This window comes from Spinacia oleracea, chromosome 1 (genome assembly GCF_020520425.1).
Source record: "Spinacia oleracea cultivar Varoflay chromosome 1, BTI_SOV_V1, whole genome shotgun sequence".
Classification (NCBI taxonomy): domain Eukaryota; kingdom Viridiplantae; phylum Streptophyta; class Magnoliopsida; order Caryophyllales; family Amaranthaceae; genus Spinacia; species Spinacia oleracea.
The window spans coordinates 72,937,685-72,948,849 of record NC_079487.1 but is presented as its reverse complement, the minus strand read 5'-3'; the positions used below and the strand labels follow the sequence as shown (position 1 = coordinate 72,948,849).

Below are 11,165 nucleotides of genomic sequence, written 5' to 3'. Positions count from 1 at the left end.
TTCAATCACCTAATTATTTTCCCTAAATTACGAGCATAGTCTTACTTCAAACAATACTAATGTTATGACCAAATTAGCAATTTAATGACTTTAAATGAGTAAGAGTTGACTTTAAATGAGCAAGAGTTGACTTTAATTGAACATTAGGTGGACTTAAGTTGACGAGAATTGTGCAACTTGACTTTAAATGAACGCAGAGGGGTTAACTTTAACATTTAGTTATCAAAATCAATTTCATTTCATTCATTAAATTCCAACACATATCTTATGAACTACGCAAAATAAGAAGGCAAAACCTGCCAAAAATAGTAGCCTAATTAATTGTTGTTTTAGTGTGCATATCTACCAAAATGCAAACTTAATTCTAGCTTAATTGTTGTTTTATGAACTACACAAAATAAGCCCATAGCTGACTTTAAATTAGCAATTAATGCTGCACAAAGATTTTGCCCTTGGTTCGCACATCGTTAGAGGTCCTACTGAGTTGGTTGATGACAACTGGAAACTTGGCTTGACTGTGTTCCAATAGGTGTTGTTGCCTGTGTCACCAAATTACACAAAATAAGTAAAAATACTTAACAAAATCAGCAAAAGAACAAATAATGCAACTCTTAACAAGAGTTGTACCTTCTGTTTACCCCTCCCTCTCCCTCTCCCTCTTCCTCCACTTGTCATTGCTGTCCCATCAGAGGCAACGTACATTCCAACACCAATAGGTACCTGTTAGATGAGTTGGAATAAAAAAAATTAAAAAAATTGCAAACAAACAACCAAAAACAGTAGAAAATGGAAACACCAACTTACTTTGTTTTTGCCCCTTCCTCCGGTGTTACCCCTTCCCCTTCCAATACTTCCACCCCTAGAACCCCTACCACCTAGAATCATCCTCCCACCTCTACCAAGTTGCGTAGGTTGACATGAAGAAGATTGATGAGTATTACTCGCTCGAGTATTTCGAGAAGATGCAGCACTACAAGTGGTTGTGTTAGGTGTAGGTGTTGTAGCTTGAGCAACCGTAGATGATGGGGCAGTAACAGACGGAGCACGAGAGTGGGGGGGTTGACCATCATGCCTTGGTCTACCCCTAGGCCTTTTTGGGGCTGGTTCTGCAACAACCGTAGTGTTTCTGTTAGGACACCTTCTTTTATTATGCCCCTTGACTTTACACACACTACAAGTCATTTCCATCCCGGTCCTTGATAGGTGACCAGGCTTCTTCGAGATCTCAAATGGATCCTTGACCCTATTTCTCCTTGGTCTGCCTGGGCCTATTTTGATGGGAGGGGGATCCAAGTGATATTCAATTCTTGGCCAATACCTCTCCCCGTCAATAGGTGGAATAGAACCTTTACACAAACAAACAGAATGTTACGCATATACAATTGTGGGGACGAAATAAAAAAAGAAAGTTATTGAGACAAGACTTGTACCTGCATATGCAGTTAAGTATGCTTCTCTCCGGTAGCATTGGTCAACAAACTCTTTGGCTTCCTTGTTCTGGAAAAAGATACACGCAATGGCATGACAACATGGAATTCCAAACATGTCCCACTTTCTGCACGAACATGTCCTAGCTTCCAAATCAACCACCAACTGATCTAGATAGTAATTGACATTGAACAAGGTATCCGTTGAGGGTATAACATCACAGTTTGCAGCCTTTGTCTTTTCCTTTTCAAGCTTTTGTTGGATTCTTGGGCAGAGGACTGATGTCGACTTCTCCATTTGTTGTCTTTTCAACACTAACCGTTGCATCAAATTGTTCCTGATGTCTTCTAACATGAAAATCAGATGTTTGGTTCTGGCTTGAATAATGTAGCCATTGAATGTCTCTGCTATGTTGGAGGTTATTGCGTCTGTTTTCATTGATGTATCTAGGAAAGCTCGACAAAAAAGCTCTGGTTTGTATCCCTTGAATGCAGTGGCAGCATCCACATTCAGCTGTGTTAGTTCATCCATGGCATCATTGTAGTCAGCAAGGTTGTACGCCTTTGCAATTTTCCAGAATAGAAGCTTCATTTCATCACCTCTATAAGCCTTATGCCAATGAGCAAATATATGCCTCGCACAATGTCTGTGCTCTGCTTTTGGTAGAACAGCCGCGACAACATTTAATATAGCCTACGATAGAGATAAAATAGTAAAAAGAATTAAATGTCAAAACAGAAAACAGAAAACATATTATAGGCATAAAACAAAATCAAAACAGATAACAAAAAACTGAAAAAAGAAAACAAATCCAAGACAGAAACCTACTGCAAAACAGTAAAAAGAAACAAATGAAATACAGGAAAAGTTAGGAACATCTAGTCAAGTTAGGTCGATTTTGAACCATTTAGGTCGATTTAGGCAAATTTATCTCAAGTTAGGCAAATTTATCTCAAGTTAGGTCGATTTAGGGCAGGTTAGTTCAACTAAGGTCAAATAAAGTCAACTTAGGTCATCTAGGTAAAATAAAGTCAACTAAGGTCAAAATAGGAAAAGTTAGGTCCATTTTGAACCATTTAGGTCAAGTAAGGTCAAAATAGGAAAAGTTAGGAAAATCTAGTCAAGTTAGGTCGACTTAGGTCAATTTAGGTCAACGAAGCCGAAGTTAGGCAAATTTATCTCAATTTAGGTCAATTTAGGACAAGTTAGTTCAACTAAGGTCAAATAAAGTCAACTTAGGTCATTTAGGTAAAATAAAGTCAACTAAGGTCATTTAGGGTAACTAAAGTCAACTAAGGTCAAAATAGGTCCATTTAGACGCATTTAAGTCAACTAAGGTCATTTTAGGAAAAGTTAGTGCAGTGGGTTCTTGTGTGAGATCAGACACAACCCTGTAGTGGGTTCTTGTGTGAGATCAAACACAGCCCTGCAGTGCCGTATGCATGCCTGCAGTGGGTTCTTGTGTGAGATCAGACACAGCACAGCCCTACAGTCCCAGAAGCAACACAACAGCAACACAACAATGACAACAGCAACACAACAATGACAACATCAACACACCAGCAAGTCAGCAACAGAACAACAACACACCAGAGTAGATCAGAAAACTTGCAGCAGAACAGATCAGAGAACAACAATAGATCAGATCAGAGAACAGCAACAGAACAGATCAGAGAACAGCAACAGAACAGATCAGAAAAGAACAGCAAGCAACAGATCAAAAAAGAACAACATGCAGCAGATCAAAATAGAACAAAACAGCAAGCATCATTACCATAATTCTGATCAGATCAGATTACTCAGCCAAGTGAGGTCAAATTAGGTCGATTTAGGCAACTTAAGTCGATTTTAGGCAAAGTTAGGCAAATTTAGGCAACTTGAGTCGATTTAGGCAAAGTTAGGCAAATTTAGGCAACTTAAGTCGATTTAGGCAAAGTTGGGCAAATTTAGGCGACTTGAGTCTATTTTAGGCAAAGTTAGGTCGATTTAGGCAACTTAAGTCGATTTTAGGCAAAGTTAGGAAAATTTAGGCAACTTGAGTCGATTTAGGCAAAGTTAGGCAAATTTAGGCAACTTAAGTCGATTTAGGCAAAGTTAGGCAAATTTAGGCATGTTAAGTCGATTTTAGGCAAAGTTAGGCAAATTTAGGCAACTTGAGTCGATTTAGGCAAAGTTAGGCAAAGTTAGGCAAATTTAGGCAACTTAAGTCGATTTAGGCAAAGTTAGGCAAATTTAGTTGATTTAGGTCAAATAAGGTCAAAACAAGGTCAACTTAAGTCAATTCAGGCAAGTGAGGTCAAATTAGGTCTATTTAGGTCAAATAAGGTCAACTTAAGTCGATTTTGGCAAAGTTAGGCAAATTTAGGCAACTTGAGTCGATTTAGGCAAAGTTAGGCAAATTTAGGCGACTTGAGTCTATTTTAGGCAAAGTTAGGCAAATTTAGGCAACTTAAGTCGATTTTAGGCAAAGTTAGGAAAATTTAGGCAACTTGAGTCGATTTAGGCAAAGTTAGGCAAATTTAGGCAACTTGAGTCGATTTAGGCAAAGTTAGGAAAATTTAGGCAACTTAAGTCGATCTAGGCAAAGTTAGGCAAATTTAGTTGATTTAGGTCAAATAAGGTCAAAATAAGGTCAACTTAAGTCAATTCAGGCAAGTGAGGTCAAATTAGGTCGATTTAGGTCAAATAAGGTCAACTTAAGTCGATTTTGGCAAAGTTAGGCAAATTTAGGCAACTTGAGTCGATTTTGGCAAAGTTAGGCAAATTTAGGCGACTTGAGTCTATTTTAGGCAAAGTTAGGCAAATTTAGGCAACTTAAGTCGATTTTAGGCAAACTTAGGCAAATTTAGGCAACTTGAGTCGATTTAGGCAAAGTTAGGCAAATTTAGGCAACTTGAGTCGATTTAGGCAAAGTTAGGCAAATTTAGGCAACTTAAGTCGATTTAGGCAAATTTAGGCATGTTAAGTCGATTTTAGGCAAAGTTAGGCAAATTTAGGCAACTTGAGTCGATTTAGGCAAAGGTAGGCAAATTTAGGCAACTTAAGTCGATTTAGGCAAAGTTAGGCAAATTTAGGCATGTTAAGTCGATGTGTGCTAGGAATAATTGAACATACTTCACTTAGTACTTCTGCAAGTGTAACAGGCACTATTACATTGAAAAGTCAAAAAAAAAATCAGATTATAGACCACAAACACAAAACAGAACAACAAGCACAACAACACAATCAGATCAGCAACACAAAACAGAACATCAAGCACATCAACACAATCAGATCAGCAACACAACACAGAACAGCCAGCAGCAACAAAAATCAGATCAGCAACACAAAACAGAACAGCAAGCAGCAGAAAGATCAGAACAAAACACCAAGAAACTGAGATATCAGAACAAAACAGCAAGCAACAAACCTGGTGCTCATCGGAGATAATGGCAATTCCCTCTCCTTCACCTAGATCGAGGGAGCTCTGAAGAAGAAGAAAAAACCACTGCCAAGACAGGTTATTCTCCCCCTCTACTACTGCCCAACAAATAGGGTACATCTGGTCATTCCCATCTTTTCCTATTGCACTCATCAACTGCCCACCCAAGAAAGTTTTAAGGAAACATGCATCAACAACTATCACCTTTCTGCAACCTTGCTTCCAGCCCTTCTGCAACCCCTCAAAACAGGTATAAAACCTCTGGAAAACAGGTAGAAATGCTTGTTTACTAACATCAGTCACTAGTTCCACCACAGTACCAGGACTACTACTCTTCAGTGTTGCCACATACCCTCCAACCTTCTTGTAATGCTCGTGCATCGACCCATGTAACAAGTCGTGTGCAGCGTACTTCACCTTATACGCGAACTCCTTCTTAACTACAATCTTAAATGCCCTTCTTATGGTCTCCATTATTTCCTTAGCCGGCCAATGAGGTCTTGCCTTGAACACCTCGAGAAACTGTTTTGCAACCCAAGTTGTCTTCAACTGTCGATTCTTTTTCATATTTCTATGACAAGTATGCTAACCCTCTACCCTCTTCACAACTAGTATTGCTCTCCTAGAGTCCCAAGATGCATACAAGTAGAACGGACAACCTTTTACACACTTCACCCCTAATCTTTGTTGTCTACGTATATCGCTAGCCTGTATGAACAAATTTCTCCCCTGTAAAACAGCATACTTAGCCACAGCTTCTTTGAAAGCAGCCCTGTTGGGAAACCTTTGCCCCACTTTCCACTTGAACACAGAAAAATCAGTGTGTTCACCTACTAAAATAGCTTGCCTTCTCCTCCTACCGATAGCCAAACCCTCGTCACCATTGTCGGGGGGCGTGTGTATATCATCCTCACTATCCTCGTACTCACTCACATAACCACTTGCAGCACTAGTTCCCTCCCCGGTAATATCCTTTGACTGAACCCCACCCAACTTTCCCGCGGCTAAATCATTTTGAAGTTTTTCAGCTACTTCAAATAGGTTGTTGTTAAAACTCTTTATCCTTGCCCTAGTTGCAAAATACTCCTCATCACTTTCATCTGAATCAGACAGTTTTTCATCAGCTAATATCTCCTCATTCAGTATTTCCCTCTCCAGATTGTCGTCACTGATATGCTCACTGAACTCACTACCTGAACTCCAGTTGGGATCTTCATCTTCATCACTTATGTCACTGAATAAATCATTGTGCTTCAATGGACTGTCAGGTCTTGGATCTTCCCATTCATAATTTTCTATGAATTGGCTACTTCTTGCATTTTCAGTAGCTTGAGTGAAGCCTTTTGGAGTGGACTGAGGTTGTTGGGGAAGAAGATCTGTTGTGGTTTGTGTAGGGGTTAGAGGGGTGGGAGACAGTTTGTTGGTGGATATGGTAGCTTTAGGTACTACTGATGAGGTGGCAGCATCTTTTTTGGGTGATGATGAGGTGGCAGAAATTCTTTTAGCTGAGGTGGCAGCATCTCCTGTTGTGTTTTTGTTTTCTTGATTTGGTAACTCCACTCCATGACATACATACATCTCAATACACCTATACTTTAACACCAAATCAACCATCTTTAAAACCTCTGCATCTTCATACACCTTCCTTAATCCATTCGCTAAACTATACCCGGGAATCAAGTAGTAAAGCCCTTTAATTCTGTCATACCCACATTTATTGGCTAAGGCTTCTAAATCCCACCAACATAACCCATCAACATCAACAGAATATGTTACACCTCGTCCTCCCTCATACACTGTCTCACCATTCGCAATCTTTTTAAACACACCTCCATGCCAAAATTTTAGAGTAACTGGAGCCATCCTACCAATTTTCAATAATAAAACGTAAATTCAACAACAATTCAACTCAATTTAACCTATAATGAACCCTACTCAAACAAATTCGACAGCAAAAACAACAATTCTACAACAATTTTACACGATTTTTTTCCCTTAATTTTCAAAAACACCACAATAACCAAATTTCCACAAATTTTTTTTTAAAAAAACTAAATTATGCATCAAGGAACCCCAAAATTCATCAAGGAACCACGAAATTCAAAATTTAACAAAAAAAAGGAAAATTCGCTAGGACTCGTAATACTTACTGCAATTGCACGATTATGGAGAAGAACTCTGACTGCGCTTGGTACACAGTCACCTAATTCCGTCAGATAATCGCTGATGATGTCATGGAGAAGCAGTACAATTCTGGTTGAAGAAGGAGTAATGGAGGAGAGAGAATTTCAAAACGCGGTACAGAGAAACAACAGAGAAGAGTTAAGGGTTTCGAAAAAAAAAATTAGGTGGCAAGTGATGACGTGTCCATTAATTTAGGAGGGAAACCAAATATATTTTGTCAACGTTTTTTATGTTGACTTCGTAGCAGGTTACCGGTTACCGAGGCTTAATAATAGTAGATGGGTCATAAAGGTTGGATTATTTAGAAATAATCCAAAGGTAGGCTTAATTAAAGAAAACCGGACAAAGGTTGGATTAATAATGACAAATTTTCCTTTAAAATAACGAACCGAGACATAATTTTTCCAAATTCTTGCGTCGATTCGTAGAAGAGCGCAAACCTTTTATTTATTTATTATAGTCACTTAATCATGAAATTTATAGTCAAATATAGTCTATAAATAAATATAAACATACAGTAAGCAAATGTTATAGTAATAGTTAGTATATATCATATAGTTATAGTTAAAATCGCATAGAATCTCTAAAAAACATAGTACCACTTTAAATCATATAGTTAATGTATAACTCATGTAGTTATTATTTAAAATCGCGAAGTCACTGATCGAATTCGCGAAGTAAAAAGGGTATTTCAACAAAACACAAACATTAATTTCTTCAAAACAACAAACATTTTAAATTTAAATAAAAATAGAATGAACCGAGATGTGATCTCTCAAAATTCTTGCGATGTTTTGTAGACGAGCGCAAATTCTTCGATTTGGTTTTGGTAACGGCAAACCTCCTTCTTGATCTACTACTTCCTCCATTTTTTCCTCCTCTAGTAGATCCAATTATGAGAATTGTAAGATAGTTAAGAAGAAAATCGAACAAAAATGAACAAACCATAAAAAATTTAGACAAAAATTTGAAAAGCATAGAGAGAAAATAAAGAGATAGAAATGAACAGAATGCAAATCTGGAATTTTTGAAAAATAAAAAAAATAAAACGTATATAAAGTGGGATAGGCACAAATCGTATAAAAACTCTAAAAATCACATAGTTACTCTTTTAAATCACATAGTTACTGTAATACTCATAAAATTACTATTTAAAATCGTAAAATAACTGTCACGTGATAGTTACACATGTTGCCAAGCCAAAATAACTCAGATTCTCTGGTTCACGCTAAGTTAACGTGGGCCAAGTTTATCATAGTGTTTATATAGAGAATATTGGTTGGTTAGTGGGAACAGTTCACACCATCAATATGGTGTGGCTTGCCACATATAAGACTTGAATACTCAGCAAAAGAAAATAAGAGATAAATTTTACTAGGAGTCAACTACTGGTAAAAGATAAAAGAGATAAATTTTGGCAGGAGTCAAAATCGATAAATAAATACTTAGTAAAAGATAATAAGAAAAAAGTTTAATATCAGTCAACTACCATGTAATATATAACTATTTTTTGGGCTCGGGCTACACCACGGGTTACTACATTAATAACATTCACATTTAGTTAAATTTATTTTCTGATAATATGAAACATGTCATATCCTAGTGGTAAAATCTTTGTTTTTTAAACTCAAGATCGAAGGTTCAAATCTTATACAAACCATTTTTAACCTTTTTTTTAATGTATATACAGATTACATAGAGTGAAAAACTCATAAATAGAGCAACACATGTCACGCAAACTTTCTTTCAAGCGCTTTTTAATATATCTATCTATCTATCTATCTATCTATCTATCTATCTATCTATCTCTATTATATAAGCCAGCTCCTGAGGGCTTTTTAGTAAATTAACTTTTCGTGTCCCCCAATAAATTTACAATAACACCCTTCAAAAACAGTGTATGCCAGACCCTTCCAGTAATGGCCCTAACCTTCCTTCCTTCCTCCCGTTTTCTCTCTCCTTCCTCATGGATCTCCTTCCTCTAATCGTCTTCCACCAAACCCCATTTTCCATTCTAAACCCTAAATATTTCGTGTCTCTTTCACCGCAAAAGTAGACTCTCTCTCATCCGCCTCTCGCCGTCACCATCACCACCAGCATCTGATCTTCTGGAGATCCGGGTTAGATTTCAACAATTTGTTCAAAATTTTTCCAATTGATTCTGGATATTTTGTTGATTTGATGTTTTTTTCCAATTGTTTTTTCAATTCTTAGTTATTTCGATTTCAATTTTTTAAGATTTGGGGAAGAAATGGAGTTCCAAATCACGCTCTTTCTCTCTCTCTCAAGTAAATCACTCAGTTCCTTTCATTTCTTAATTGTTTCGATTTCAAATTTGTAATATTTGGGGTTTAATTTTTTCCAGCTCCATTGATTGAAGATCGATTTCAAATTTGTAAGATTTGGGGTTTAATCTTGCGTAAGTTGTTTTTCCTTCACTATTTACTTCATTTTGATGACTAATTACGATTTTTGATGCCATTGTATCACATTATGTTTGTGGATAGTCCTCGATTTTGGGTTTGTGATATGGAATTTAATTGAATTGGTTTGTGAACGAAATTTCTGGAAACTGCTTGATTTGAGTTTCTCTTGAAATGGTTGCTTTTGATGTGCGGAAGTTTAATTGACCTGAAAATTCAAAAGGGTTTTAGTCTTCTGATGTTGTTATCATTGGATTGTTTAATAGAGTGAGTAATTATGTTATACAGATGTTGACTTTGGTGATTAATTTGTGAAACTTTGATGATTAGAGAGTTAAACTTTTGAGATTTTTTCCATATTTTGCAGAAAGAATTGTCCAGTCTCAAAGATTTGGAAAATGGTTGCTTGAATTGAGTGGAAATAATTCCATAATTGTCATGGATGATGCTGACACTAAGCTGGTTCGTTGTGTTGTCTTTGCGGCTGTTGATACAGCTGGTCAGCTCTGTACAACCTGCCGTAGGCTGGTAATTACATAGTATATGTTTATTGAATGACAGGTTTCAGTTCACAAGAGTAGTATGTAAGAGACACTCACGCACGCTCCTCTGTTTTTCTTTTCCTTTTCTATTTTCTTAGCTGCTTCATGAAAGCGTATATGGCGTATATGTGAAGGTGATTGAGCAATTGCTTTATGTCTACAAACAAGTGAAGATAGGGGAAGAAGCTAGGGAATTGAGGCGATACGATCGTCAACTTCGGTACTATTTCTTCTGAATTTGGATTTTTTGTTGCTTGGATTTGGGGGAAATTATGTTTCTAAGGTGTTGTCTAATCTATGGGATATATATGATTGAGTAATTCAAATTGTGATTGCAACTGAATGATTTTCTGTGTTGTGCTAATTGCTACATGCTGCTGGTCACTGATGTGCTTAGAGATATGTGAGTGTTTTTTATCTTTCATTTTAGATGATTGGATATGAAACGCTTACCTTTTTGTAAGTGTTTTGTACTGTATTCTTCAAGTTCCCTTTCTAATAGTTCAAGTGTTGGACTGCAGAGGCACCGTGAGAGGATTAATGAGAAGATGAAGGCATAGCAAGAACTAATTCCTTGCTGCAACAAGGTATAAATTTAAAGACTAAATCTAATACTCCTATAGTCCTATATGACTTTATGGCTAATCCTGTATGAGGTAGTAAAATGAATAATATGGTAATATCTAATTTTGTAAGATAAGTCCCATGAATTGAATATCATCCAAAGTATATGTTAATGCAATTCTATCCTAAAACATGTGTTTCGAGGTGGCATATGGACTGAGTGGTAGTGAAACTTTACAGAATAAATGGCAGATCTTTGGAGGTGGATAACCATAAGCATTACCATAGACTTTGGCATAAGACTCTACTTACATTATTACATGTAAGTGAATTACTATTACCTAATCACTAACTTAAACTGAACTCCCATCAACTTAAATGAACCTACTTACATTATTCATGGGTTTTAGGTAATAATACAATATTTAGTAGATCGTGATGATTGGATTTTGTTTGGATTTTTGTAGGGAAATGTTGGGTTGATCTTTAACAAGGGTGATTTGAAGGAAGTTAGGGAAGAGATTGCCAAATTCAAGGTATCAATATATTGATCCCTTTTAAAAGTTTAGATCTCAGAATTCTTCTGTTTCACATGTTTTATTC

At 36.7% G+C, this 11,165-nt stretch overlaps 1 protein-coding gene across 1 annotated transcript; it reads right to left on the bottom strand.

Moving 5' to 3' along the window:
* Positions 1-240: 240 nt before the first annotated feature.
* LOC130465489 (uncharacterized) lies at positions 241-5,416 on the bottom strand. Its single transcript, XM_056834265.1, has 5 exons — positions 4,838-5,416; positions 1,431-2,121; positions 805-1,346; positions 628-720; positions 241-539 (listed from the first exon to the last, which is right to left on the bottom strand). Exons 1-5 carry the CDS (start codon positions 5,414-5,416, stop codon positions 477-479), a joined length of 1,968 nt encoding a protein of 655 aa, XP_056690243.1. The 3' UTR covers positions 241-476.
* Positions 5,417-11,165: the final 5,749 nt, after the last annotated feature.